General features: G+C 39.7%; 1 protein-coding gene across 1 annotated transcript in view; it reads right to left on the bottom strand.

Annotated features, from left to right (window-relative positions):
* LOC145457587 (uncharacterized) overlaps positions 1-18,213 on the bottom strand; it is a 210,691-nt gene that overhangs the window by 185,349 nt on the left and 7,129 nt on the right. Inside the window, 2 exon segments of the mRNA XM_080335810.1 lie at positions 4,602-4,714; positions 13,274-13,431. Of these exon segments, the coding sequence (XP_080191936.1) occupies positions 4,602-4,714; positions 13,274-13,431 (271 nt within the window).

The raw sequence follows: 18,213 nt of genomic DNA, 5'->3' as shown, positions 1-18,213 counted from the left end.
GCCTTGTCTCGTTAATGTTTACGGTCACAAATATATGTAGGCTACACCCGAGCAGAGCAAGTAGTTTCATGTCTATCTTTACCAGGTTGGCAAACTGGGATTCATTCTGTGACGCATAAAATTTGTAAATACTTTCAAATTAAAGAGCTTCTTGGAGGTACAGAACTTCAACATACAATTGAATGGTATAATCATAATGAAATGTATCCGAATATTTCTGGCTGACACTCGTCAGGGGTAATCGTTAGCAACTATATTAGAGAAGTGAAAAGATCATTGTATCTCAACAATCGCATCACAAAATATGTCGCCACCAGCTTGGAATGAAATCTCAAATTAGAGAGCGTTCAATGTACCATTTCAAAATGATACACGAACTCCATCTGCAGACAAAGCTTGGGCTGATATATTTTGATAAAGGTCGTCTCCATGGCACACAGATCAAAGTGCGAGTGGCCCCTTCCGATGACGCGAAATCTCGATAATTTTTTGCACCAGTGGGATTATCCAACAAATGTTTGTCAGTAGCATAGTTTCTGGCCTTTGATCGCTCAGCAACAAGCTTGAGCGGATAGGTCATGGGCGAGCTTTTCACCGAGCGTGACGCATGTTTCCTAAGATTGTTGATATACAATGTTCTTTCCAATTATCTATTGGTTGATGACGAGTGTCAGCCGAAAATATTCGGGTTCATTTCAATTTGAATATACTATTCAATTGTACTTTCAGATTAGTATTTCATTTTCCCGGTAGAAACTCTCTGCGGGCCGTATGTTGCCCGCCCCTAATCTATGACATATGCCCAAAATATGCAAATTTTCACGAATTAGGCCATATTGCTTTTCCATACTACGTAAAAATCTTCACTTTTACCATATAATAAGTTATACAGCCAAGGGCTCAATTGAAATATTACGAGAAAAGGTACTGGTATCGATCTAGGCCGATGCTTTCAGCCATTTTTTGTTGGAGGATGCAATCATCTGAGGATATTTCAGACACATATTTGATGCAAAATGTAGGATATAGCAAGAAAAATAACCCCTGCAATTAGTATCAGCTATAGGTCTAATGCCCCATTCAGCGTATCCAGTGTAACTTGAAACTCCTGTACATTCAATAATTTTGATCAAGATGAAGATCTTAGGAATAGCACGTCTAAAGATGAAGATTTTGAAATCGAAGATGATTCTGAACATAGAGTAGTCCATCAGCGCGCGTTATAGAACTGACCTAAGCTTTGGGACTTGGAATAGAAATCTTCTGAACTTTTAACATTCTTACGAAGTGAGAAAAGATTACCTGGCAAGGTAGAGAAGGTATCTCACTTTCGATCAGGAGAAATATCCTTTCTTTCGTAGGCCTACTTTCGGTAGTTTTGCGTAGTGCCGTGATATTGGCATTGGCATGATACTGTTACCGATGATTACTGGAGGAGTTAGGAATCCCGATTTACAACTCAAGTGAATGGCAAATGCCTATAGGTAGCTCAAAAACGATCCTAAGGTGTGGCATTCTCCAAAATGGCAACGTCTTAGGTGCACTGACAATTGCGCACTTATTTAATATTCGTGAATAATACAGAAACATTGGGAATAATACAAAAACATGGCATTGATGCAATATCCCGAGCACGGTTGGATCATATGTGTCAGCTTTGAAATATTGTGTTGTCTTACTGGTCAGACAATAAGGATGCACATGCAACCCGGATAGTAGGGATGGTGTGAACCTCCGAAAGGTTCAGGTTCGTGTGAGGGTGACGTCATATTGCTAATTCCAACCCTACACTTCAGTGCAGCGATGTAATAATGTACGTACAAGTACAGTCGTAAACGATACCTAGCGACGACTCGGGCCACATAATGGCACAATGCTGAAGTACATACTGACTTTTTAAACGTCGCCAAATCTATCAACTGGGACAATCAAATGGTATCATAATCCCATAAAATCAATATCTTCCGTCTCTTTGCCAACAATTTAGACGAGAACTTGCAAGGGAATGTAAGCTTACGCCTTAACGGTCTAGGCCAGACCGCACAATGTATTCAACGTCTCGTCGTTGCTGCATTGATATTGGGCAGAGTGTAAGACGGGTTTCTATACTTGCTGCCGATGTTACCCCATTAACAAGTTATACAGCAGTAGAAAACATCCTTATCGCACGGATTTGGTTTCGGATTTGGTTTGATTTGGATCGGCCGCGTACGGTTGATAGATTTTTTACAATACACAACGATATCAACGACTACCTACATGTAGCGTATTTCGCTCCTGATGTTGTGTGATTGCGGATCAAGCTCACAGCAGAGAGTCACTAAATATTCACGAACGGAAAGCTGGATATTTCGAGCACAGTTTTATAAGAAAACAAGTAACACTTTTGACATTGTCAAGGTGCATGCTCGTTTAGTGTTGATATTTATATGCATGCCAGCGCCATGCAGATAGTGACGCGCAATTGAAATGCAATAAATCTCAACTAAAGATGTTATAATGAAGTGAAAATTGTAATATATAAAAAGGGTTCACAGTGCAGAACCAATCAAGGTTCGTTTGTGAACGTGAACCTCTAAATTTTTGAGGTTCACACACACGTTCACACCATCCGATACACATCTGATACTCATGTGCCAGTGCCATATGTTAATGTCGGACAGCAGACTTTTAAAACAGCTAAAATATGTAAATAATCTCCCTGAAAACCTTGACATAGTAATAGATGGACGATCAGAAAATATCCCCCAACATCTGAAGATGATGGAGGTAAGATACCAGAGTAGACTGGAACTTACATATGTTAGCCGACTATTGCTCGAGTATATCAAACTAGAAAACTTGGAGAATTATGGGTTATTAGCGTAGATTTAGGCCCTGAAACTCGCACTTTATTTGTCCTGTAGGAGCAATATCAGTTTAAATCAAACAAATAAAGCAGTGCAAACGTTCATTTGAAGTCTATTGATTTACTTTCGACTGATTGTGGTTTTTGAAAGGTTTTAGACAATAAACACAAAATATTATAAGTAGGGCTATTATGTGAGTTGTGAAAAAAAGTGGTAGGTGCCTAACCCAAAAACTTGACGTGATAGAGAAAAACGGAAGTCATTTTTGAATTCAGCGTCCAAGAGTTAGTCAAGGTCAATTGTCTGATAAAAGTCAACAAAAATTGTGTTAACCAGTGTTATACATCAAGGAGACAACATAATGTCAATGGTTGCCATAATACCGACCTGCTGAAGCGAAATCCGCTCCGCTACGCAAAGCCCGCTACGCAAAGCCCGCTCCGACCTTTTTGATATATTACTATTTTTCACAACAGTTTGGTAGTTTGTGGCGTCCATGGCTTTACCAACCACGGTGTTCCAAGTCACAAGTTCTTCTATGATTTTAAGGTTTCATCCGACTCCACTCGAGTCATTTTCATTTTATCACCCAGTAAGTCCGAGTTCAAGTAGTTCTATGAACGACCGTGCATGAGTCGAAATCACAATTTTCAGTCACCAATCATCAACGGGCCGGGTCACGTTTTTTCATCATGAACAGATAATGTGACGCAATAGCAGATTTTCCAACGCATGGTAGCTTTTGAAAGCGTTGCGATATCGAAGTTTGATGAGTAGTTTAATGTTTTCGGAGTAATTTTGGAGTGAATTTTAAGTCCTCAAATGTAATAAAAGATATGTGGCAGTTAAATATTTTTGAATACTTGAAAATTCAGTATGACGAAGCGGGCAGTATGCGGTGCGCAGGCTGTGAGTTCGAGACAGCCGTGTTAGACTGTAGTATAATTTAAAGACATCGCTTTCGCCGTATTTTCCGTTGCTACTAACATGAAATCGAGCGTCAAAACTGACATATTAAAGAATATATTACATAACGTGATCTATAAGACTGTCGTCCAGTTGTTGTTTGTAATTAATCGATGTGGATCTATTTGCGCACTAAGTAAAGATATATGGATGTGTGGCCGTACGTCTTCCCCGGTAGTACGAGGCGCATTCAATCGGAAATCGTTACCAACGCCGTATGTAGAAGTTCCTATGAAACTATCAGTTTTCTAAACAACCAACCTACCGATCAACCAATCTATCAATCATAAACAGAGTAATTACCCAGTGAGGTCTATTTAGCGCAAGTTCTGAACGCCTGCACACCGAGTGCTTGATATTGAACAATTACGAATTAGGGTGACTTTGGAGGGTAAACAGACAAATTCCCTTGTATTTTATCCCTTGACTGTGTCTGTCCTGATATTTCCAAAGATTTCTGAATGACATAACGTGTATCGTGCCGCCTATGAAATAGATCAACTTGGAAAGACGATAAGCGCCAACGTAGTTTGTATGTTCAGTAAACAAACAAAACTCTTTGTAATCGCTGTCGGGCTAGGGATTATATGGTATTGATGCGAACACAAAAGTGCGTCGTACACAAGTAGTTCAGTAAATACTTCAACTAAAGGATTTTATCGGGTTACTGAGTGAACTCCACTGTTGTGAGTATACTCTTGCTTCGACAAGTGATCTTGAATAAGGTGAGGCGTATAGTAAATTCGTGCCTTTGCGCGCTTACTCATTTGCATGCTCCAGACTAACCTGTACGTGAAAGGAGCACCATCGATCCATTTGTAATCCAAGTTCTCTGACGAGGCATTGTACAAACCGATCCACGTCCGTTCCTGGTCGGCCAACAGCGACGACAAGTATGCCTGAAATCATTTTTCGGTGATTGCTTTACATTTCTGTTGTAAGATTATTATTATTTATATATATAGCAGATATATCAGGCAAAGACGGGTCTAGCCTCACCCTGGATTGCGCAATTAGTAGGGATGGTGTGAACCTCTGAAAGGTTCAGGTTCGTGTGAACGCGAACGTTTTTGAAAGGTTCTGTGTGAACACGAACGTGAACCTCATTACGTCACGTGACGTCATATTGCTAATTCGTACCTTATCCGTCAATGAAGTGATAGCCTATATTAATGTACACGATACCTATAGCGACGACTCGGGCTACATCATGTCACAATGCAGAAGTACATGTTGGCGTTTTAAACGTCACTTAAATGTATCAACTGAGGCAATCAAAGGATATAATACTCCTATAAAATCAATATCTTCCGTCGCTTTGCCAACAATTTCGACGAGGACTTACCAGGGAATATAAGCTTACGCCTTAACGGTCTAGGCTAGACCGGACAATGTATTCGGCGTCTGAGTATCGCTACATTGATATTGAGCAGAGTGTAAAACTGGTTTCTGTACTTGCTGCCGATATTACCCCATTAACAAGTTTTACAGCAGTAGCCAACACCTCTATCACAAGTATTGGGTTTTCGTGATGTAGTAAAGATATGAGGTCCAGATTGCCCCGTACTCCTGCTAGCTTTTTTGCATCAGAAAACGATATCAATCTTATTGATTGGTTGAATAAGCATTATTCGCTGACTACGTATTTCGCTCGTGATGTTGTGTTATTGCAGGTCAAACTCACAGCAGAGAGACACTAAATATTCACAAACGGAAAGCTGAATATTTCGAGCAGACATTTGTTACAAAGCAAGTAAAACTTTTGAGATTGTCAAGGTGCATGCTCGTTTATAGTGTTGATTTTTAATGCTGCCAGCGCCATGCATAGAGTGGCCCGCAGTTGATATGCAATTAATATGAACCAAAGATGTTATAATGAAGTGAAAATTGTGATATATGAAAAAGGTTCACAGTGCAGAACCTACCAAGGTTCTGTTGTGAACGCGAACCTCTAAATTTCCGAGGTTCACACACAGAACGCGAACGTGAACCTCACGTTCACACCATCCCTAGCAATTAGTCATAAGCAAAACTGATACGCCTTGGACAATAACATTGAGCACCCATCGACCGATATTTGAGCCGAAATTCGCCTAGTGAAAATCGGTCTGATGACTAAAAAGGTCATCTTTCCCAAACAAGCACCTGCACTTGCTGACAAAAAAGTGTTCCGGGCGCACTTCGTTTAAAGCACCAAAGCGGAGAAGCTCAAATTATTCAGTATGTGAACCCGTATTACACTCCGGTAAAGTAAGTCACTGGCCTATTCCGTCTCAAATATCAGCAGTTGTTGCTTTCATCTTTATCGTTGTCATGACTGTTTCCCACAACCAACGCAATTGTTCCATACCATACGTACAATTTTCCATGTTATAGCATGATAGAAACATTCTTCCATAACATATTTGATACTTTTTTCATACTTTCGCAGTTGCCAAACCTCTCATATAATAGTCTATTTTTGATGTGTGAAAATTTTCGGCGTTTATTTTCTGATTATTGTGGATCAAATTACCCAACGCATTGAAACAGCCCTGGTACACCAATTCTATACCCAATTTCTTTCTGTCGTATGTCAGCGATGTAGGCTGCGTAATCACCGAAGACGGAACGTGAAATAGCCTATTTCCGAGTTATTTGGCAGTCAGAGCAGAAGCTCTTCACATACAAAGCCACTGTGGCATGGCACTGTTAGCAGTAATATGGAGATATCATCTAACAAATGACATAAGAAAGGCTTTCTCTAATCTTAGAATACAATTTTACATCGCTACAATCATTATGCATTTTGCGTCAAATGCCCGATTCCCCTTCCAATGTACGGGTTCTCATTAGCGTTGTTAGTCACCATCAAGGTGTTCATTCTTTTATCAGAGATAACCAGATTCAATGAAGTAACAATGCGAGTTGGAGGAATGTTACGAATGAGACAAGCTGCATACTTTCGAATTACAGTGATGCTTATGTAAAATAAATATAGCGTTATAATAATAATAATCGAAGCGCAGGAAATGACTTTCAATTAAAAAAAAAGATATTAATTTTCCTGTAACTGCTATATTCACATAGACTACGATTTTAAAACTCCTTGTGGTGGTTTTCGGAGTGGAAATTAAGATAAGCGAAGTGTAAGCTGTTACGAAACAGCGGTCCAATATCATTCGTTTTTATGACATTCAGATTAGAATAATTTTACCAATATTAATTTAGTTTTCCATCATATGCCAGTTGCATAACGTTTTTGTCTTCAAATAGATGTCACCGGGGTTGCTTGGGTAAGTCTGAGTCACAATTTTAAATATCAATATAGACCTGTCAGTCAACGACCTTCTGAGGTATGCAATCTTTTTTATAAATTGAAAGTTGAATCATTTAAAGCTGACGATTTCTCGCCCCATATGTTTTAATTCATGCAACAAGTCACGCTAACATAGTGTATAAGCGGACAGCTCTGGCAGCAGATTCAAATGCTGAGTATTATTATTATTATAAGTAAAAATCGTGATAGTGGCGCTTATCACGGCACAGGTTTTGTGCGCCACTTCTATACTTGTTTTTACAATAAATTTGCATTATCCAAATATATACATCATCGCTCAGTTCTATTGGTATACCAACATGCACATTCAATATAAGGAGCTATAGCCGACAATATACAAACACGACATTTGGTAACACAACACAAGATGTATTAGCTATAGGCTACTATATAAGTCGTCCCGTAGATATCACGAACTGTACAACATTATCCAATATCGTTGGATCTGTTAAAACGTCTTTCAACTCCCAATTTATTCGGCTCACTCGCGCAGCATGATGTAGTTGTCTCCTTTGATGTTGATATCTAACATAGGGTTGCCATACGTCCGGAATTTCCCGGACATGTCCGGAATTTCGCTGAAAAATCTGCGTCCGGGAGGAATTTCTAAAATATGCCTAAATGTCCGGAATTGTGAAGGGTTGAAGTAGACTGAAAAGTTTTTCGTAAATCAACATAAACAATATTTTTTTCAAGCAGATTTATGATATTCAAAATTCTTCTTCGCGCTGCGCGCGAGGTAATGACACGTATATTGATATTAGTGTGGGCACCAGGCACCACTTTCGCCAAAAAATGCAATCAAAATAAATATAAATTACCATCATTTACTGAAATAAGTCCAATGGTAATCGCAATTATAAGCAAACGGTATAGTACTAGAGTTGGTCAACGCCGATTAGATGCTTTAGTCACAGATAGTGGTTCCAAATCTTGGGGTCGTTTACCTTTATCTGGGGATCGCGATGATGTTGGACGTATTCACCGTCCTAGGCCGGGAGTAAGTTTGGGCAAGTTAAAATTTTTTAGCAATCAGCTTATCAAGTTTTTAGCTGGGACACGGAACATTTTAAAGTTTGAAATGAGGTCGCGGCTATTAAAGGTTGGAAATCACCGGATGTGCAACCTGCTTGTGCATTTTATGGTAGCCTAATGGGAGAATCAATATTATTGAAGAATTCATTCATAAAATTTCACAGTCAAATGCATGTAGTAATTGTCCAAAAAGTTACATCGGTTACCCTATGCTGGGTTAGAGATCAGTGCTCTTTTTTTGGGCGGAAGGGGGCGGAAAAAATGTTGTTTCGGACCTGATTAAAATAAAAACACACAATCAGATAGCCGCACCGACCTAACAGTAGATAGCAGGGCTGTCAAACACAATCCAGACGGGCCAAACACGGCCCGCCAGACGATTTCATCCGCCCAGCGGACAAATCTATTGCACACCATAGCAAGTAGCAATCACCAGAGCTCACATTTCAGAGGGCCCAATTCATGACCTATGTGTCCCACTCCATTCCTGTATACAGTCGTTTGGCAATGCTTTGCTCGTGTGACGTCATATTGACACTCAATGTGTAATACCTCATTTTTAAATCCGCTAGTGGGCGCTAAAGAGTGTCTGGAATTTGCTTCACAAAAATATGGTAACCCTAATCTAACACAATGTGACAAAAAGTGCTCTACAGATTCTTCTGCATTACATTGCTGACATAGTGGAGTCTCAGAACAACGGATCTTATGCAGATGCTGATTCAGTCTGCAATGGCCACTTCTTAATCTCAGTAGAGTTACGTCTCTTCGCCGTGTTCCAATTTGAGCTATATCGTCGGTAATTGATGGTCGCAGATTATTATAAGCTCTTCCGGTCTCAGTGCTTTGATATATCTGATCCCATTCACATCTACAATAATGTCTTAAGACGGCAGTGCATCTCGCGGAGGTAATAAGTGATTGTCTCTTCATCCATTCTTGACGCAACGTCTTTGGCTAATTGATCGGCGATTTCGTTGTCACGAATACCAGAATGCCCAGGTATCCAGATGAACGTGATTGATTTATTGTTATTTTGAAGTTCTGCAATATATTCTAGTATATCGTTCACAACGTAGTCCTTGACCGATCCATGATTATCGATGGCGGTTAGGCCACTCAAACTGTCACTTATATACTTATAATATTGATCAAAACTGCACTCGAGCCACTGCAAAAACGGAACGAAAATTTCCCATTCCATTCAATGCCATTAGGGTTGCATTTGAAACAAACGGTGGTTTAAAACACTTTGTTTGAAACTTGTTTTAAACAGTGTTTTGAAAACGGCCTTTAAAAAAATTGTGTTTTTTCAAGTTGTAAAATTATGACATAATTGTGTAAATGCTTTAAAAAACATGTTGTATGAGCCTACGGACAGTTACCACTAGGGATGGTGTGAACCTCTGAAAGGTTCGGGTTCGTGTGAACGCGAACCTTTTTGAAAGGTTCTGTGTGAACGCGAACGTGAACCTCGTGACGTCACGTGACGTCATATTGCTAATTTCAAACCTGCTTTTCAGTGAAGTGATAACCTTGCAATACCTAGCGACGATTCGGACCACATAATGCCTCAATGCTGAAGTACCTATTGATGTTTTAAACGTCTACAGATGTATCAACTGGGGCAATCAATTGATATAATCATCCCAGAAAATCAATATCTTGCGTCGCTTTTCCACTATTTCGATGAGAACTTGCAAGGGAATATAAGCTTACGCCTTAACGGTCAAGGTCCGACCGGACAATGTATTCGGCGTCCCGAGTATTGCTAAGTTGATATTGAGCAGAGTGTAAAACGGGTTTCCCTACTTGCTACCGATATTACCCCTTTAACAAGCTATAGAGCAGTAGCCAACACCCCAATCCAAGGAGTTGGTTTTTATGATACAATAAACATGTGAAATCGAGATTGACCCCGTACGACTGCTAGATTTTTTACATCGGACAACGATATCAATTTCATTGATTGGTTGGATAAGAGTCATTCGCTGACTACCTACATGTAGTGTTTCGGTCTTGATGTTGTGTGATTGCGAGTCAAGCTCACAGCAGAGATGAGTCACTAAATATTCGCAAACGGAAAGCTGGATATTTCGAGCAAACAATTGTAACAAAGCAAGTATAATGTTTGAGATTGTAAAGGTGCATGCTCGTTTAGTGTTGATTTTTATGCTGACAGCGCCATGCATATACCGGACACGCAGTTGAAATGCAATAAATTTCAACCAAAGATACTATAATGAAGTTAAAATTGTAATATATGAAAAAGGTTCAGTGTGCAGAACCTACCAAGGTTCGTTTGTGAACGTGAACCTCCAAATATCTGAGGTTCACACACAGAACGCGAACGTGAACCTCACGTTCACACCATCCCTAGTTACCACCTGATATAGCCGACGTATATCGATATGGGATGGTTGGAACCCTCAAAATAGCCGGTTCAGCAGCAATAGTACATATATTTCGTCAAAGGAGCTATTTTTACCGTATATTTTAAATTGTCAATGTCAATCCACTATGGCGTCACAATTGAGAATTCGTGCCGTCAATGCCCTGAAAAACACTAAAAAACAATAAAAAATATGTTTTGAATTAGGGCCTTGTTTTAAACATGTTTGTTTTAAATTGATTTTTGTTTTAAATGCAACCCTACTTACCATACCATGCCTTGCTTAAAGGTTATTGAACTGTTATGGACTTACGAATTAGATTGAGCTTGACGTGTTCTTGACATTGTTTGCTCTTCTCATTCACTCTCGACACAAATAATGAGAAATTAAGAAAAATTACAACACGAGTTGGAGCAGCGTATCATAGCTTAGCAAGCTCTTATGTGCCTACTCTTGTTGATAGCTTTGGACCTTTTTTCGGTTGGTTTGTGCAGATGACATTTGTTTTACAAAACTGTGATGATGGTTCTCAAAAAGGTTAAAAAGCACTGTCATGAAGTAATCGTGATTTTCAAGTAAGCGGATTCGAAAAACATTGAAAGTATTTGTCATTGAATATTTTACATATCTAATCGATTTATTTGTAAACGAACGATTACTTTTTTACTTTGATGAGGGCTATGATATAAACTGAAGATTTGCAAACAAGGCATGGTAAGTTATTGTATGCTTGTATCAAGTTACTGATAAGTTCGTCGGATTTGTAAACTCCGGTAATTATTACACCACTAGTGTTGGTTATAATTAGAGCCCGACCGATTATCGGCTCGCCGATAATATCGAGTCGATATCACGCTTGGAGAGAAATATCGGTATCGGCCATTGAAGGTAAAAAAATATCGGCCATTTTCGTGACGTCACAACATGGTGGCAGGGAGTCAAGAGAAGTCGGTGAAAGACGTGAGGACGGTCAATTATAAAAATTAATGGCCAAGCTGCATATAGTGCATACTGCATACAGGGCAGTAGGCTTGTCTATCTGAATATTATAGATAACTAACCACCGTTATGCCCCACTGACTTCGTGGGAATCCCCCTGCAGTAATCGATCAGCAAAGACAGAGAGAAGCTGGATTATAGATAACTAACCTACGGTTAGTTATCTATAGCTAGGTTAGTTATCTATAGCTGGATGGACAGTTGTCTGCAGAAGATTTCGATCAGTAAGAGAAATGAGAACTTCAATCATGCTGGACTGACCCTCGTAATGATAGAGAAAAGCGTCGCGTCGAAACATTTCCCGGTTCGGTACCAACAGAGCTAATTGTACCAGTAATGTATGAAGTCGTCTGACTGAGGCCTGCGGCTGCGGAGCCACCATGATAGGAAATATGCGAACATAGAGGGCAAGAAAATCAAGCAAACGTGGAATAAAGCCAGTAATTGATACGAAAATTTTTGATTCCATGATGACATTGGCCAATTCTGACAAATGAGTGTAAAATATTGATCAATTGATTGTTGAAATGCTGGTCAAAGGCCCATGGGGGATGGGTGGAGCAGTTGCAGACGTGGACAATTTGAGTTGTTTTGCACATTCTCATCAGCTATTTGTTAATGATGTGCTGAAGGCTCCAGGTGCATTGTCAGAAGAATATCAATATCAATATTTGGTTAAACCATTGAAGGAAAGATCCCCTGCAAGGGAGCGGTGGAACCGAAATGAAGAAAGATTTCCTGCTGTGCCACTAACTATGCTACCAAGTGATAGACTGCTCACTGTGTTTAGTACTATATACATCATCCATGGAAGACCACAGAAGTTCACTCCTTGGAGAAAGGGCCGAGAAATTGTGCTTCGTGAACTGTAACCTGCAACTGCTGGATAGGTGCTTTTGATACATTTTTATAGTTCCTTGATCATTTATTTCATGTTCAAGCATATCAATGGTTGTAAAGTTGTTGAAAGAAATGCTCTGAGGTGTTAAATATGGGCCTTGAGCTAGATTCCATATCTTTTGGATATCGGCTGAATATATGGGGGTTATCGGTGGAGGTACTGGATATCGGTCTTATCGGTATCGGCTCAGAAATCCAATATCGGTCGGGCTCTAGTTATAATCGTCATTGCGTAATGAGTTATCAACACGCAGTCAGTAGATATTCGATGTAGTAGACGGATTGAGAGAACTGCCGCCATGCCTTAGGTATGGATATAAACAGATACCACTTTCATTTTGTTTCCAGTACCGAGATAGTGTGATGGTTATGCGTCCGGCTTCTCGATCGGTAGGTCGTGACTTGAAAATTGGTATCCGCAGCGATCCTGCTAGGCGCTCAGCAATCACGGATAGCATGGATGAGAAAAAAACGGGGGCGCAGGCTAGATGACCTCACGGCCGTATCGCAACTCCGTCGTCAAAGCATCTCGTTGGTGCAGGCGAAAAAGAATATAATATCTCTCTCTCCCTCTCAGTACTACATCGGAATAATTCCCATATTTACCTAAAAATATCAAATATGAACTGCTCATAGGAGAACCGAAAAGAATCACCATACAACCAAGATTTTACAGTCTATTCTGCTACTAAAGTGATGAAAGTGAGAGCAACTTGAATATGATCGCAGTTTAAACGTTACCGCATAGAATTGTTTAAATCGTGGATATGTTCACACCAATTCGATAAAATATTTAGAAATCAATATCTTACATTTTCATCCGCATCAACAATTGATGCAAGATTAGATCCAATGCCGTTACAATGAACTTGCGCATCAGGCCACGATAAGTCCGAGCTATTTCCAGTCGAGTAGTAGTAACATCGCGAGTTATGGTATAGCCAGCCAGCAGGACAATCCGCCTTGCAATCTGAACGAGAATATTAGATTATAGGAGATTATAAATTCTGATGAGCACATCAAGATCAAAGTACATATATCAGATAAACGTATTAGGTAGGTACAAATTTTCTAGTCCGACTCCGATCCTGTTCTTTCAATATATAAGCTGAATGCAATCCGCCTCTGGCCGTTTCAGAAAATTTTTAATCCGGCCCCAATCCAGCTCCGGCCCAAAATAAAAAATATCGCCCACGGTTCCGACTGAACTCCGCACACTACTATCTATTACTCGGCCGTATCATACATAGTACGAATCTAACTCCAATCCTGAGCTTTCCTACTCAGCAAAATCATGGATCCGGCTCCAGTCAACATTTAAAAAATGTGGATATCCAGCAGTCCTTGGACTACCCCTGCCGCGCACTTTATAGCCTCTAGCTATTGGAAATTCGGTAATGTTTTGAACGGTAAAATATCGGAGTGAAAACGATTTGGAACGGTGGACCGTGGTTCAATCTAAAACCATAAAACGAATTGGTACCAGAACAGAAAGGCTCAACAAAGAAAACAATTATATTGCAAGCACATAATAGAACAGCCTAATATTGTAGCTTTAATTGTGTGAATTTTCGATGAAATATATTGAGATCGTCTGTTCTGCGTACACAATACTGTAGACCAGTGGTCATCAACGCGTTGCCCTACCGGTAGGAAAACGAGTCGCCCGACGTCGCAGTTGTAAATATTCAAATGAGACATTTGAAAGTTGGAGTGGAGAAAGGTTTCATATGAACAGCAGTTGAACGTGGGTCAGTCGACCATAAGGAACATACAAACGCAGTTTTCGATCGGGGCGTTGCTTCCCTTCGCCCACGCGGAGGCGTAGCGGGAATCTAGCAGACTTGAACAACTACATAATTCTAGTTGTATAATGAGAATAAATTAGACGGAAATGCTGGTAATTTAACATTAATCTGATTTGTGAAATGCTGCTTTGCTTTAATTTTAATTATTATTGAATTTTTGATTTTACTGAAAATGCTCCAGGAGGAATGTAAAGTGCATAACGAGCCAAGCTTCCTGTATAGAAATTTGTCATGATCATGCTTATGAGAATAAACTGTGATTTGATATGAAATGAATTCGATTAGATTTCCAGATTTTCGCGAATAGAGTAACTCTAATTCTAATTTAGTTTGAAAACAACTGTTTAGCTATAATTCTACTTCTGATCTAATTTGGCAAAAGCTGTTTAGCTATATTTCTAATTCTAATCGAATTCGAAAAACTGAAAATTTCCTAGTTGTCCAAGTCTGGAATCGAATCGAGCTCGACGCAGAGATTGGCGCTTCGGCGCGTAGTGCGGCAACGCAACTGAGCCCGGAAACGATGGTGTGAGTCTCGGGAAGTGAGAGTTTTCTCTTCTTGGTAAGGGTCGGAAACAATGTTCCCTCTAATTTTTGACGAGTCTGCGCACATTCACCAACTCACTGCGCAGACCCTTCGACAACAGTGCGTAACGACTAAAAAAAAAGGTCCTCACTTCGGATTTTTTGTGCGCAACTTAGATTTTCTGTGCGCAGAGACCGTATCAGCACTGCGCATTTGCGCACGTGCGCAGCTTAAAGGGAACATTGGTCGGAAACCCTTTCCAGTGCTTTGAATGTCTAAGTGAAGAAATCTAACTGAGCACGGATCAACGGCAGGATTAGCTGGTACCCTAAGTCGCATTAATCAGTACCCAAGAAGTAGCCCTTGGTTTCGAAAAGGCTAGTGACTCCTGCAGACATATCAATTCCAACTGGCGTCCAGTGAATTGGAAATAAATAACTTAAAAAATGGACGCAAGCAAGTCAATTCGCGCAGCATCAATCCCTGAGTTGGACGTTTTCGAGGTTGCGTTACTACACGGAAGACGACGACGTACTAAACTCGCGGCAGGACAACCATAACAAATCATATTAGGGGAAGCGAGTGGCGCAGTTGGTTAAACGCTGCAGTCACGACACCAATAGCTGCTGGTTCGAGTCTCGGCTCTGTCATTTTTCTATGTGTCGGAGGTTCATCTGGGATCCGCAACCGTAGAAGACATCTGACATTACTGAAATTAATGTACTGGGTGCAAATGACCTTATAGGCGATAAGCGCAAATGTTGTGTGAATAAAACAACTATACCTTTTAGGACCCACTATCAGGAAATCAAACAAAAATCTTTTCACAAATAATATGCCACACAAAACTGAACTAACACAAGATTGGAGGAGCATGATCGGAATTTATGAAGACCTGAAATGGGAAATCCAAGAATGGAAAGAAGCAACGCACAAAGAAATATACCTAGCGCCGAAAAAATTCTTCTAGGCGAAGTAGTGCAAAGCCGCAATAGAGGCAAATTGGATGCAAATATACCATCCCAAAAACCTAAAAGATTAAATAAGTAATAAAGAAAAAGTAACTAGCTATCGAATCGCAAATAAAGGTACCGCTTCGGAGCAAAGAGGAAAGAAAAATTAATAATAAACTCAAGAACAGGCGGCATAAACATCACCGAGTGTATAGACAATGCGGGAACCACCTGTAAACAGTGAAACACATTGCATACGATTGCTCAACAGCGAAAAAGATATTCGAAAAGCTAAATCGCATCAGCGACGGGGATCCAATTGAACTAAAAGAAGAAAATATCATTAAGAACGAAGACACCGAATCCAAGAGAGACCAAGCTAGAATAATACTTGCAATATATAAACCGAAATTGATACAACATAGGAAAAATTATCTCAAGAAAATCAGATGAAACTGAATAAAGAAGTAGTAAATGAGATCTAAAATCAAGCATGTAGAACTCTGAAAAGTAGACTAGAGCTAACAAAAAAGTAAATGAACTTAAACGTGCGTTGAACTCTCCTTGAGATACTCAACGTTTTTGTGCCCGCTTACGCAAAAAATTATATATATAAATATAAAAACTTAGGTTGGAAATTAGGAAACTAAGAGAAACAACAATAGCCGGCAAGTCCAAATTATCTAATATAGACTGACTGTTATATAAATATACAATAACAAAAAAAAATGAATGTAGAAAAGAGCCCGTGCTGGAGACAACCCTACCAGCTGAGAGAGAGCTGCCAAAGGCCGGCGGTTACGGAGAACAGTATAAAAAAAAATCATGTTATCTCGCTATCTGTATTGGCGTTGGATACGTTGACATTATTAACAATTACCGTGTTACTACCCATGTCTTTGCAACAAAACATAGACGTCTAGGTTTTAAAATGTATTTGAAAATATATACTGATTGTTCGGCAAAGATAGCAAGTAGAAAATTTGTCATTGTCATTGAGAATTGTCATATCAAAACCCAGAAAGATTTTGATAACATATGAAGGACACAGAAAGACGATGTAAAGTCGACTGATCAATTAATGATTCATTTAATAAAACATTGGTCCCTAGGTATCAATGAAAAAGAACATGGTGCAATGAGACATATGTCTATACATGCTGAATGACAAATACAGAATAATAGCATCAGATATCCAAATGGAAGCCTACTATAAACATACGGTCCGTGGACATATACGCAGCATGCAACATTATAGCATGCAACACTTCGTCAGGCAACAATTGAGCATGCGACACATGAGCATTTGGGCTAAATTATGGGTTAGGGGTGGTTTTATGGTTTTCCGGTTATAAAGTCACATGCTGACTTGACGCATGCCGAAGTGACGCATGCCGAAGTGTCCCATGCTGAACTGTTGTTCTTCATTGTGCTGCATGCTCATATGTCGGGCAACCACCAAAAACAGTAACAGGAATCCATCGTCGGGCTCAATCAAGCATATCGTAACACCAAAATTCTCGAGAATTTCGCTTCACGCATCATATGAGTATACGGTTGTAAATAAGATTGCCACACTTCCGTCCAGCTATGTGCTTGACACAGAATCTAGTCAGGATGACATTATCCACGCGAGCATGCAGTCATATGAGTGACTGCATGCTCGCAGGAAACTATAATATTTGGGTGGAAACTATAATATTTGGGTTCCATAGTGCGAAATTGTTCCTTGACTTAAGAGATTCCTTTGCAGCCCAACAATACTAGGTTGCGAATAAGGGTTCTTTCTGCTTAAAATATTAAAACACAAGATATATTAACGCATTTTATGTAAATTGCGCTCTATTGACATCGTCATAAGGTCCTTATGATCACACCAAGCGTACTTAGATTCAATGCAGTGTCGCAGACATGGTGGCAATATAGTGATCCATGTTACAATTTAAATTGTAACGTCATATCTGGGTGACGGTCACAGAGAACCTTATGAAAAAACCTTTTATGGTTTCGCAGTATCCCTAATTCATCATGGTCGTCCCTAGCGGTTCTAGCGTAACAATTTATCATTCCACACCAGTGATTCTTAACCTTTACTAACCTGCGGAACACTAACGCTAATCTACCAACCTTCGCCAAACCCCACCTGTTGGCTGTGTCATAAAACACAACAATAACCATCTACCCAGATCTCTAATACACTACTATAGATTACTTCGGCGGAAAATGATATGTACTTCCATAGAGTGCTAGAAAGACAAAGCCATTAGAACATAATTTTTACACAAAACGAAAACTTTATTTTTAATATTTATTTCAAACCAGTGTGACTTCTGCTATTCATTTCCAGATACCAGTTCAGAAATGCGAGGCTTCACATTTGAACGTGCCATCGTATTGCTCGGTGGTCGAAATGCAAAAGCTTGATACCAATTGCTTAATTAAAGTGCCCTGGTGAATTTTGGAGA

This window comes from Botryllus schlosseri, chromosome 15, assembly GCF_051294905.1.
Source record: "Botryllus schlosseri isolate E-star chromosome 15, Bs_hap1, whole genome shotgun sequence".
In the NCBI taxonomy this organism is placed as follows: domain Eukaryota; kingdom Metazoa; phylum Chordata; class Ascidiacea; order Stolidobranchia; family Styelidae; genus Botryllus; species Botryllus schlosseri.
Note: the sequence above shows the minus strand (reverse complement) of the source record. Positions and strands in the feature narration are given on the sequence as shown.